This window comes from Hibiscus syriacus, unplaced genomic scaffold (genome assembly GCF_006381635.1).
Source record: "Hibiscus syriacus cultivar Baekdansim isolate YM2019G1 unplaced genomic scaffold, ASM638163v2 tig00110721_pilon, whole genome shotgun sequence".
In the NCBI taxonomy this organism is placed as follows: Eukaryota; Viridiplantae; Streptophyta; class Magnoliopsida; order Malvales; family Malvaceae; genus Hibiscus; species Hibiscus syriacus.
Window position 1 is genome coordinate 1 of NW_024062839.1, and position 14447 is coordinate 14447.

Sequence of the window (14447 nt, forward strand, 5' to 3'; positions counted from 1 at the left end):
AAAAGGTAAATTACGCTTTCACTAAACTTTACTACTCTCTTATTTCACTCACCGTACTTTTAATTTTCAATTTGCTCATTGAACTTTAGACATTGAACTTTTTTGGTCACTCGATCGTTACTTAGTAACGGGGTGTTCATGTGGCTTATTTTAATATAAAAATGACACACGTTTACTCTCTAAACTTTACTCTCTTCTATTTCACTCATTGTACTTTTACTTTTTTTCAATTTTAATTTAACAATGTTAGAAATTTAAAGGTCGAGTGACAAAAAAAGTTCAATGTCTAAAGTTAAATGAGCAAATTGAAAAAAAAATTTAAAAGTACGGTGAGTGAAATAGGAGAGTAAGTTTTAGTGAAGAATGTAATTTACCCAAAACTAAATCATACTCCCACCGTAATTTCAAACTTCTCACAAATACACATTCAATTCCATAAATATTTATTTCATCATCAACCCTTCAACTTTTGCTAAATACATAGTTTAAACTACTAATTTTGAATTCTTTCTAGAATTCCCTTAACCTTTCTATAAATTTATAATAGCCCTTCACCATTATGATCATTTCACATTAACTACATAAAATTCCCAGCACCTTAATAAAATATTCAAATCAACACTTAAACATTCAAAAGCTTGTAATTTCATCCTAAACTTTTTTAGGCTTTTAGAATTCAACCACCAACCTAATAAACTTGCAATTAATCCCAACTCAAAAATAAACTAAAAAATTAGCAAGCTACTAAACTTTGAGAATTGTTCTAATTTATCCAAATGATACTTTCACATTTAAAACTTGCAATCAAGTCAATATTTTTAGGACCTTTCAAATTCCACCCCAAAATTTACTAAATTTGCAATTTGGTTCCAATCAACTTTCTAACTTAAAATTCCAACATTTCAATGTTAAAAATTAACAATGAACACCCCAAATATCACATTCTTACAATAATATCTCACAATTCTCAAAACTTATATATATGAGCTCTTTACTAACTCAAGTTCCAAATTGATATCCAATTCACATAGAAAACTTCTAATCAAATTCATGAACATAGGAAATATTCAATATTTTCCCCTAATTTTTCTTCGTCGAACTTATCAACGTGCATGGAACAATATTTTCATTCAATTTCAAGCATGGATTTCAACTTCCTTACATCAAATCATGCTATTCTAACCATCACAACTTCGAATTCCATCAAAATCCAACATTTCTAAAAACCCTAATTAGGCCGAATTCATACAAGGCTTTACACATAGTTTTGATCATCATACAATCCTTAGAATTAATCTCCAACATCACAAACATAAAAATCCTTCATCAATTATTCAAAATGCATAAACCCTACATAAACCCTAATTCTTAATCTCACATTCAAGCATCTTCACTATGTGATATTTATACCAAATGATAGAGAATTTCATGTAGATTAATTCACTATTTCACAACCTAGTCCAAAAATCAATCATGGTAAGCTTAAAATCAAAAATAAAATCTTATCTTGGAGAAAAAAAGAGTTTGGCCTAGGCTTGTTCAAGAGCTGAAAATGTGTTTAATTTATTGGTTATTATAGTATTTAACAACCTTAACACAGGATACTTTATAATATAATTAAATTTAAAATTCAATTAATGAGAAATCCCAAAATATTATATAATGAAATTTGATAATTACCAATTGCCATTGCATTATCTTCATTAAAATATTCTATAGTCAAAGATGAATCAACATGGCTTTGACTTCTACTTTGGCCATGCAATTTTTGAAAATTGCATTTTAAAATTCCACTGTTAAGAAATAGAAAAATTACACTGATCTGAGCTAAATTTCTCTGATCTAAAATATTTAAATAATATTTTCAACCATTATCTAACATCCTTCAAATTTACCTGTCCGATCCGATTATCTGATTTCTATATCGAACTTTATCGCTTTATAGCTTTTAACACAAATCTCGTATCGAAATTTGATTACCATGAAAATTCTTGTTTTAGGCCAAACTGTTCATTTATGGGCTAAAATATACAACTTTTCAAATTATATTTTTAGTCCCTAAACTTTTACAAACTTTATACTTTAACCACCAAACTTTCAAAACTTATATTTTAGTCACTAACCAAATTTGGGGAATTACACTGTTCAAAACCCATATGAAATACCTTCAAGTTCAAGGGGAAGATATTCATCTACCAACTTTTTCGACCTCAACACCATAATAACATCCACCCAACAATATATTCATAACCCATATACAATTTGCCTTCAAATTCAAGGGGAAGATATCCATTTGCCAACTTGTTCGACCTCAACATCAGAATGTCATCCATAAATAAGATAAATTATTATCATCTCTACGAGAAAACCACATCATGAGCCAATTGTGGATGCTGCTGGGGCAACATTATTAGTGCAAAATTGCACTAATACAGGTGCACGGATGCACTAATACAAGAGTACACATTGGTAGTAATTTGAGTGCACAAATACACTAATATAAGATTGATCAATAAACATTTCACCTCATGGCTTGCCAATTGTACCAACAATTCACATATACATATAATGGGCTAAAATATTATTATATACATCAAAGTATCCACATATACTAAAATATTCAATTGTTATAGAAAAGTGTATTGGGCAGTTCATACCCGAAATCATCCAATAGTTCTCATAATTTTTCCCAATTTTACATTCTAACCAATCAAATGAATTCTTTAAAATTCATCCAACTTTCCAATTTATTCTGAAATGGTCCTTTTATCATTAACTTCACATTCAAGCTTCTAAAACTTTTCAAGCATACTACATCGATTATTGAACAATTGTACTTTAATCCCTAAAATTTTCCATAATATGAAAAAATGGTCCCTAAACTTTACAAAGTTCCAAATTGATCCAAATCACATTTTAAAGCATGTAGAATCATTCTAATATCAATTCTAGCCCTTAGGAAATTTTTGTATATTTTTCTTCTTTTTCTTCCTCAGGGCCGAATCAACCTAAGCAATTCTAGCATGATTTTCACTTTGATTCAAGCATGAATTCAAGCTCCTATCATCATTTCCATACAATCTCAATCATATCATATAAAATAATAATTCCTCCATAAACCCTAGCTTAACCAAATTCAATATAGTTATTCCTACATGATTTTAATCATCAAACTTTCTTGGAAACAACTCCACTAACATAAAAATCCAATCTTAAATCATCAATTTCAACTTCCCATTCATCCACCATATTCATGAAATCAATTCTCCATGCAAGAAAACTATGAATATTTACACCAAATGATAAAGAATTTGATATAGATAAATTCTCTATTTCACACTTTAATCCAAAATCAAATAAAATGGCTTAAAAATCAATTGAAAGCTTCCTTACCTTTGCTATGGGGTTTACGACAAGAGCAAGAAGAATATGAGAAATTCTTGAGTTTTCTACAAAATATCTCCTAACACATTCTTAATACTAATTATTCTAATTTACCTTTTTACCATAACTAAAACATGATAATTTCCACTTTTTCCATTTCCATGAAATCATATTCCCTACATCATCTTCAAGTCAAACATGAATAAACCTTTTCATACTTTCTACTTTTCCTTGAATTTTCCAAAAATTACAAACTAGCCATCATAGTTAAACAATCTGATTTATCATGAAAAATTGATCTTAATTCCAATGATCCATGTTAAATTTCACAATTCTAAAATATAGAAATAATATTTTTTAACCTTCTTCTATCGTCCTTCAAATTTCTCAAACTTCCGATTCGATCCGATCATCTGAATATTTTTACCGAACTTTATCACTTAATAGATTTTAATACAATCTCTAGATCAAAAATCTGAAACCCACAAAACATCATTCTTATGGTGAATTATTCATTTATGGGGACAAATATATAACTTTAAAAATTACATTTGGTTACAAGACAAAATTTTGGGGTATTACACACCACCACCTCAAGTCAAAAATAGTTTTAACTTAAGTTAGTTTCATTTAATTTTACAGGTCGGGCCATTTTTTTACATCCTTAGATGGGATTCAAACTGACTACGCTTAAGGAGGTTCTTACTTCTCACGAAAGGGCGAATTTGGTTTGACTTTTGAAAAGTGACTTTTAAAAGTGTTGTAGAAATGAACTTTTAATTGTGTTGTACAAAAGTGCAGTTTAAATTTAATTGTTTGGATTGCTGTTAAAAATGAGTTTGAAAATATAAAATGTCACTTAGACATTATGATGTAAATTAAAAATATAACATTTAATTATTTTACACTTATATATCATAATTTTAAACTATAATAAATTCAAAAAATATATAATTTAAACTATAACAAAAATATAAAATATAAAAAATACAAATAAAAATATATATTATAACTCACTATTATATTTTAATATAAAATAATTTTATTTATTTTTAAATAATTAAAATAAATTATTAAAGTAATAAATTATTGTTAAGGATGTTATTAATAAATTATTAAAATAAAATATAAATACATAATTTAGTGGAGCCAATGCATTAGTAAAGGTAACATTATAATTTGCTTCCAAATGAAAAATTGAAAATGAAAAAAATTAAAAATTCTTAGCTTTTGCGGTTAGTTTGAAACCACTGTTTTCATTGCATTTCTATTGTTTATTTTTTACACATTTTACATTAATTTACAAGCAAAACGGATTTTTTTTAATAAAAGTGCTTTTAGAAAGCTTTACCAAACACACCCTAAACTAGGTCTGAAATTTTTTCTAATCCTAATGAAATCTATATTTAAAGTTATAAATAAAAATTAAATTAAAAGATAATATTAGTTCCGTTTTTATAATAAAAAATAAATTTAATGATCAATATAAAATAGAAATAATAGATTAACTGTTCTTATAAAATAAGCATAAACCAAATTTGTTTTATAAAAATAAAATACTACAAAGTTTAATCACAAAATCTTTGAAGAATATCACAGTGACGAATTATTCTCAGTTTTAGACAATATTGTTTATTTTATTTAGTGACTAGAAAAAATTATTATACTTGCATCTGAACTTTGCGACAATTCTCAAATTAGTTCTTGAATTTATTTTTGCCGCATATTGGTACTTGAATTTGAAAAAAAAAATATCAAAATGATACATAAGTTTGAGAAAAGAAATTCTCAAGTTGATAGTCAACACCGACATGGTCTTCCAACAACCAGTTAAGTTATGACACATGATACTTAATAACTTTATCATTTGATTCATTTTTTTCTTATAAAAATTTAGGTAAGGGGTGTATCCCCCAATCAAATATCAGTATATATAAGACTCAATTTATATTTACATAAGAATTTACAGATTGTCCATCAAGAGTGACGATGAGAGGATTCAAATTTGGCCTACCAAGTTCATGAATCTCAACCACTTATTGAGATGACATGTTAAGTTAACATAGGTAATATTTAAGATTTTCTTTCAAGTTTAAATATTAATTTGATAAAGTCATTAAATTCAAGTACCAATTCGTATAATAAGCCAAAAGAAAATTATAAAGCATTCTTAACATAAGGAAGGAGCAGAAGGAGGAGGGAAAAAAAGGGAGAAAAATGTATCCAAATTATATATCAACACAAGGGAAACAATTGAGGGCGTAAGCAGGGCAAGTACATATAATAAGTCTCTATGAACTCTTCCTGAACCATGATCTCCGAAATGATCTTTTTCAGTATTTTCAGAGGACCAACCATCACACTCCATCGAATCACCGGGCGTGACCCTAACCAGAACCCGCGACATTTAGCCTTATACCCGAGTCGTATCGTGCTTCCTCGTCTCCTCTTCAGACGCCTCCTTCCCCGGCACCACGACACAAACACCATCGAGTTCGAAAACATTGATACGGCCATAGAACCCTTTTTCAGCGTCCTTAGAAAAAGAAATACCGGTTGGTGATAATGCGGATTGCGAAGTGTTTCAGTCAATTCACAACTGATTGCTTATATAGTGAGTGTGAAGATAGAGCAGGGCTTGATCAATGATGACGGTCATTATGGTCGTTCATTATTATATCGTGGCGCTTTAAGTTTGTTAAAAAAGGGTTTCTTTCCACTTTTAAAATGGGGCTTGTGGTGTTCATGATTAGAAGAGATAGGGTCTTCATTAATGCTTCAAATGAGTTCAAAGAGAAAGTTGGTAAGATGTACCAATCATCAAGGAATCCTATTATGTTCTTTTTTCTTCTTTTATATCATTTTTTAACTTTCACATTTTGTTATTTGAGAATACGTTTATCTTCTTCTCATACATTGATAGTTCATTCCTTCTAGTTTAAGCAGAAGATTACAATGGATGAAGACTCAATCATGAACCGAAGTTAAAACGTGTGAGGGGTGAATGAAAGTTAAAAGAAGATAAAAAAGTGTAGATAGGAAACCGAAAAAGAGAGAAAGTCCTCAAATCAGGTTTATCTCAAATATTTATGTTGACATTTTGAGTGGATGTTAGTCTAGATCATCATAATTGTTAATGGTTGAAAGACTATACATATATGATTATCAACTATTAAATTTGATTCTGTCAAATATTACATTAAAGATTGAGAAGTATGGATTTCAGTGAGCGATTCCGACATAAAATGATAAAATCTTTCAAATATCTTTTATATATATATATATATATATATATATATATATATATATATATATATATTTATTTAATAATTTTCTCCAAAAGCATAACCCTTTAATTAAAGGTGCCCATTTATTACAATATAAATACAAGTTCTTAAAGAAAACTAAACACTTAAATAGATAATGATCAACTACTCCCTGTAATGCCATTGTTGGAGTTGAGGTTTTTCTTTGAAGCCGGGTATTTGATAGCATTGTGTTCAACTTTGCGCAAAACAGCTTTCCCCAGATCAATGCCACAAATATCAGACAACCTTACGAGGTAGAGTAGAACATCGGAGAGTTCTTCACCGACATGAACTTTTTCTTCTTCTTTCCAATCAGGCAACCCTTTTGGTACCTCCCCTTTCCATTGAAATATCTCCGACAATTCTCTCACTTCACCCACCTACATGAATCGTCACAAAAAAGTGAAGCATTTGCAGACCAAATTGAAAGAAAAGTTTAAAACCCTAGGTGGGAAGTACAAAAATAATAAGAGAAAAATAGAAAGAAGGCAACTTGCAGAGATGCATCTGCAAACCATGTTATGTGATTTAGTCTTTAAGAGCCATTTTGTTCACGATATACAACATTATCATAGGAATAAAAGCATTATTCTTCCGTTTGATTGGGCGATAATCTTATTCCTGGTAATCTTTTATTATCAACAATAAATTTTTTGAAGTATATTACCGGTAATCATTATCGGGAATGTGATTACCTAATTCCTTTAGGTATTGTTAGATTACCGGTATTCTGAACTAAAATATTCTTAAATTTTTTTTCTTCAAAATTATCATTCTTCTATCACTAAATAATAAAAATTCTACGAAAATTAAATTATAAATTTATTCTTAAACTATTTTAGATTTTAAAAAAAAAATTCATAATTATAATTTTATATGAATTTCGAAGGTTAAAATAAAATTTTATCATTTCATTAAACATATTTATCTTTTTAATTTTATAAAAAAATTTATATAAATTTTTAAAATATATATATAAATTAATTATAGTAATATTATAATAGAAGTCAACTTGTTAAAAAATAAATATGTAATAAAAATAATTTGATAAAATATACATTCTAATAATTTTTTTAACTAAACACATTAATCTTATATTCTTACTAAATCAATAAAATACAACATTCCCAATAATTATATTCCTTAATAATCTTTTATTCTTATTAATAATTTTATATTCCGTGAATAAAACGTATCCGGAAGAATAAGATTATATATATATATATATATATATCAGTAAACGCTAACCTTTCATCTTTATTGTGTCTTGGAAATGGAAACTATAATCTAATATTCAAAGACTGAACGAGTAACGTTCCTAATAAAGCTTTGTTTAATATGCCTCTAGAGGGAGATAAAGAAAGATACCAGGGCCAAAAGGAGGTTTCTAGGGCTGTGGAACTGATCCCAGTCCCTTTCCTTGGCAAAGTTGGCCATTTCCTGCTTAAGAAGATCAAGACTCACACTTTGATCACCTTCCTCAATTCCCCCAGTCATCGTTCCTTTGTTTAATACAAAAAAGGAATAAAAAAATGATAAAAGGAAAGGAAAAAAATGATAAAAGGAAAGAAGGGTTTGATAAAAAGATGAAATTCAGAGACCTGGGAGAGAAACTGCAGTTTTCTTGGAAAGCTAATATAATAAAAAGAGAGCAGGGGAAAGAAACCAGAAAACAAAGGGATGTTTTCTGTGTAAAAGAGTGTGTACATTTAATTCGTAAGTTTCTCTCTCTTTTTACAAGAGTAAGTTTATCTCTTATGTAGTGCACTATTTTGAACTTACGTGCATATGATATATAAGCTTGGCGTATATACATGTATCTTTATACTTTTTTGAGTGTATAAAATACGAGAGAAATTTAGTGGAGGGAGATCGGTGAGCCTGTGGGAAGCTATATATCCTAGCTACGGACAGCTACAACTTTACGACCCAAAACATTGAACCCTTACAATCTATTATGCCACGTGTTAGTAGCCCACATGCATTTCCCTCGATCCTTGGGCAGCCTCTTTTCTTTATATGTACCATGTGTTCTTTTCTTCTTTTTCATTACCTTTGGACGAGAATGATATGTTTGGGGTTCGCTCATGTCTTTAGTTTTTTTTTATATATTTTATGTATATTTTTAATATTTTCTTAGAATCTTTTTTTCTATTTATGTGTTCGGTATCGACTTAGTATCAAACAAGTCAATTCCGTGGACAAGTAGAACCAATAGGTATTGTTATTATGATGGTGAATCCTTATAGGAGGGAAAGTGACCTTATCTTGTTTGTCTTTTTTACGATTTTCCAAATGGGTGATACTAGCAACTCACTTTCAAGTGACACTTCTTTTGTCGAGTAATGATCCCATAGACTTGAAATTATTGCGTAAAATTAAACTAAAGTTCATTTGTTTTCATACGGCATTTAGTTATGAAATTATTGTGATAAAAAAAGGTTATATGATCATATACCTTTTAAGACCCTGTTATGTTAGGCTTTCTCTGCAGAATCTCTCATAACTACTAAAAGACAAACAAATCATCTTTACAACTTCGGTTAATTATCTTAATTTACAAGTTATTAATTTATCGATATGAATAAATTGATCATGATAACTATAGACAATTTATTTATTTATTATTTAAATAGAAAATTACAGCTGGTAGACAACTTCTTTAAACGTCAAGTTTTTTACGAGTAAACTGGTCAATTTTGATGATTTTACCTTGTCAATTTAAGAGGTTTCTATCAACTATAAAAGACTCCCAACAAAGTCAACAAACCCATACAAAAAATTTCAAATACTTCACATACTTCTTTAAACAAAACTGCATGATAAGAGATTTATGTTTTTTCCCCATATGTTTGTCATTTTGTATAATGGGTGAAATGTTTCATCAAGATACATGTCATTTGACTGATGGGTGATGGCTTCCAACCCCGTTTCCATTAATAAATAGTATATCCATGTAGTTTTATTTTAATTTACTAATATCTTTATAAAATTGTGTTGGGTTAGATTTTGTTGTTGATGCATATCTGCCTTTTATATTGTTGAACTGAAACCTCACTTAAGGCATGCCAATTTTGAATCATTAGAAGTACACTTCAGCTGTCTATTTTTTAAAATAAAATTGTGGTGTTTTTAGTTATTAAATCCCAGCCAATTAGATTTAAGTTATATTCATTTATGTTCATTATATTCATCATTTGAGAGAAATCATTATTATTGATTCTCTCAAAAATCATAACAAATTAAATGTGAAAATATAATTTAAAAAGAATTTTTATAGATCATAATACATCATTAATTTATATGAATCAAATTAAAAGGAGGATCAAAGGATTTTGATTAGAATTAAACCAACCGGATTCATTGAATTGAGTTTAAACCAAATTTTATGTTTTACCTAAGTCACACTTCATTACTTTAAACGCGGCTATGTGCAATAAACAAATATGGGTTTAGTGTTTACTTACCATATTTACACTTTTTTGTTTCTAAAAGATGTTTAAAATTTTGTGAATTACCCAAAATCAGTCGATATCGAATCGAAAACGATGTAGCAGAACTGACCGGATAAAATGATATTGCAATTGTATGTGCTTCGTTCTGGAATGAAAAGATGGATTCTTCTCTAGATGGATAACACTTTCACTGTCACAATACAAGACATTGTTTTCTTGTTTCTTGCCAACTCTTCCAAGAAAATTTGGAGCCAAACCATCTCATTGTTGGCTTCCGTAACAGCGACATATTCCGCTTCAGTTGTGGAGAGAGCAACTATTTTCTGTAGTTGAGAAACCCATCTTACTGTAGTCCTCCTATAGTATAGACATACCATTTAGTGCTTCTTCTGATGTCGACATTTCTAGCTAAGTCAGCATCTACATAGTCTGTCAGTATCGTATCTTCACCTTTGAAATAAAGTGCCTTTTTTGTGATACCCCGCAGATATATGAGGATCCATTTGACCGCTTCCCAGTGTACCTTGCCCGGATTATTCATGTACCTGCTAACAACTCCCACTGCTTATGCAAAATCTGGTCTGGTACAAACCATGACATACATCAGACTTCCAATTATTGAGGCATATGACACCTTCACCATGTGTTCACGTTCTTCCTCCGTCTTTGGTGGCTGTTCTTTGAAGAGTCTAAAATTGCAGCACCCAGATCCTTCATAGCAAACTGCTTCGACAATTTTTGCTTCAAGTGTATAATCTCTTGCATGTCTGAGTCTGCAACGAGCATGTCATCAACGTACACTAATAAAATAATGAAGTTGTTGTCGAACCTCTTGATGTAGCACCAATGGTCTGCTTGGCATCTGGTAAAACCACTGCTACTCATGAAGCTATCGAACTTCTTGTACCACTGTCTAGGAGCTTGTTTTAAAGCATACAAGCTCTTCTTCAACCTACATACCAGATTTTTCTTGCCTGCCTCTATGAAGCCTTCTGGTTGCCTCATATAGATTTCTTCCTCCAAATCACCACGAAGGAAAGTTGTCTTTACATCTAACTTGTAACACCCCCAACACGTACCCGACCTGGATACGAGTCCGAGATGTCACATTGACATTTAAAAACAATTTTCTTACAAAATAACAAAATATTTGAACTCATATTAAGAAAATATGATAATATATTATTAAATTATGTTCGTTATAACCAATTTAAGAAAATATACATTTAAAAAAAAAGTAAAATACGGTATGAACAGTACCGTGAACAGTAATGAACAGTACCATGAACAATACCCTGCTACAGTACCAAATGCTAAAATTTTCCAGAATATTAGAGGGGTATCGATACCCCTGCTACAGGTATCGATACCCTGCTATAGTACTGCTACAATACTTCTACAGTACTTCCGTAAAACATACATAAACTCTTAAAATTTAACCTTTCAACGCTATACATTTACCATTTACATAAATACATTTAAAACATTCCAAAACTCGATCAAAGCACACACACTTAATTTAAAAACTTTGTTTACATGTCAACTTATTTATTACATAATAATACATACTGTTTAAGTTTCTTCTGATCTGATAGTTGTAGGAGTAATGTTGTCCCAACTGTCTAACCTTGCTTGTCTATCTTCTCTGATCCTACATGTGAAACACTCACACGCTAAGTCATCGACTTAGTGAGGCATAATACTAATGACAAATAAATATAATGAAAATGTCATAATAAAATGCAATATCATGAAATCATATATTCAATTCATTTAAGTCCCATAATCATGTATCTTACCCATAATATGATCAAATTAACCATCATGAATTCATATAATAAGTTCAATAGGTTCAATAACCCATGATACAATACTGAGAACCTGAGGTATGTGAGTACTGTGAGGTTGTGCACTATGTTGTCGCCACAACTCATATAAATTTGCACCGAAGTGCCACGCAAATTTTTGTCCTGAAGGATCGCGTAGAAATTTGCACCGAAGTGCCACGTAGAATTGCACCGTAGTGCCATATAATATTGTCCATAAGGACCACATATAAATTCCTTAAGAATCATATACATATACCAAGGATCAAGTAGGAGTCTCAAAAGACCTCATACATGTTCCAAAGAATACATATATGTCCCGAAGGACCACATAGAATTTGTCTCTAAGGACCGCGTAGGCCCTCTACTCTTGGCATGCCAACTATAGCTATAGTTCTCATCTACATAACATAGGCTTTCACAATTCACATTGTAACATCCGCAATACCGGGTTAGTGACCAAATTGAAAGTTTCAGAATTCGGTGATTAACGTATAAGAATGAAATAATTTAATGATTATTGGAAATATATGATGAAGGTTATTTAGTAATTATTAAAGGAAATTAAGGGTTAAATGGTCATTTGACCAGAAAGATTTTTATCTTTCTTTTAAAGGTGATATAAACGTGGGAAATGAGAAATATCCAGAGTTCTCTTCTCCTTTCTTCTTCTTCATACGTGGGAGAGCAAGGCAAAGGTGAGAGTTTTATTAGTTGATTATTGAATTTTAAGTTTAGTTTTGATCTTTAGTTGATGGATAAACTTAAGGAAAGCTTGGGTTACGGTAAAATCAAAGAATGGAGGGGTTAAGGGAGATTAAAGATTTGGAGTTTTTATATGAAATTTTGGAAAAGAATTGATAAGTAGAATTTGAAGTTAAATTTGACTTGTCAATGGTTAAATTAAGAGATTTGGAGTGATAGAATTGTATTTAGAACATATAGAAAATTTGAGTATGATTATTGAATTTCATAAGAGGAAAGGTTTTTGAGAATTAAGATGGGATAAATGAGCACAAATGGGTTTAAGTATGTGTGTTTGAGTTTAGTATATAAAAGAGGTTGAAATAGGAAGTGTTTAAGTTGAAATGAAGTATTTTTCGTGCTGAAAATGTAATTCTGGGCTAGGGGAATCGGTACCCATTCAAGGGGAATCGATACCCCTTCAAGCGAATAAAAATTCCAAAATGTCATGGGGGAACCGATATCCCCACAGGAGGGAACCGATTCCCCTTAAATGAAAATTTTAAATATTGGTTTAATAAGTTCGTTTAAGTTGCTAGTATCAAGTTACAAGGTGTAGGTATCTAATAATTGTCTTAAAATATATAATTATGTAGATTCATAGCCTAAACGAGTTCCGGAATCATTGACAAGTAAGATCGATAAAAAGGGAAGATAAGAGATTGGAATGGACTAGTGAGGCCAGGTGAGTGCATACTAGTGATATGTAGTGTTTAATGGAAATAAGACTTGCGATGAGTCTATTTCCTAGAGTAATATGCATGAAGTCATGGACATGATTATGTGTGGTTATAATTATATGTGATTATCTGTATTACATTGATTGTATGTATGCATGACTAAAGATAATGATATGCTTTGTATATGCTATATGATGTATGTAAGACTTTAATATGTAATAATGGAAGAACATGAAATAAGTTATATGATAGAGTCATAAGAAATGAAATGAACATGAGAGAATAAGATAATCAAGTATAAGTTATATGATATGGTATAAGTGATTATACGAGAAATGTTAGGAGACTCTAAGAGAATAGTATGAATTCGAGGGCATAAATAAGGATACATAAGTTATATAGGGAAGATTGATAAATTAAAGGAAACTATGGTTTATGTATTATAGTGAAGAGCTACAAAGTTTTATTAAAGAGTATTGTGGAAGTCATGAGTAAGTTTATAGGATATTGATAGGACATATAAGAATATTTAAATGTATGCTGATATGAAAAAGGGAATACAAGAAATGGAGCATAAGGTAGATAATATGATATCAGTTATTATATCTATATGATATATGTCATCAGGTAATATGAAAGGACTCTGAAAATTGATATAAGCTATGAGAAAGTGTTCTAGGTGTTTCTATGTGTTATATGAGCATATATGATATGTGAACAAGATATGATATGTATGTTATATGAATATCTGAGAAATGATCTAAGCTATATGATATGTTATATGACATGGATCTATGTAACTACGCGAGAAAGTATATAAGCTATGTGACATGTAAATGTGACTCATATGAAAATGTTCTATGAGTAATTGAACTATGTGTTATGTGAAATGATAAGTATAAAAGAAAATGCCCATGTTATGTGTCTTGAGAGCTAGGGGTATAGTTGGCATGCCAAGAGTCGAGGGTCTATGTGGTCCTTCGGGACATATATGTATTCTTTGGAACATGTGTGAAGTCTGGTGAGACACATACTTGATCCCTAGCATAT

At 30.1% G+C, this 14447-nt stretch overlaps 1 protein-coding gene across 1 annotated transcript; it reads right to left on the bottom strand.

Annotated features, from left to right (window-relative positions):
• Positions 1–6755: 6755 nt before the first annotated feature.
• LOC120139048 (dCTP pyrophosphatase 1-like) lies at positions 6756–8269 on the bottom strand. Its single transcript, XM_039154388.1, has 2 exons — positions 8061–8269; positions 6756–7072 (listed from the first exon to the last, which is right to left on the bottom strand). Exons 1-2 carry the CDS (start codon positions 8187–8189, stop codon positions 6812–6814), a joined length of 390 nt encoding a protein of 129 aa, XP_039010319.1. The 5' UTR covers positions 8190–8269; the 3' UTR covers positions 6756–6811.
• Between the last annotated feature and the right edge of the window lie 6178 nt (positions 8270–14447).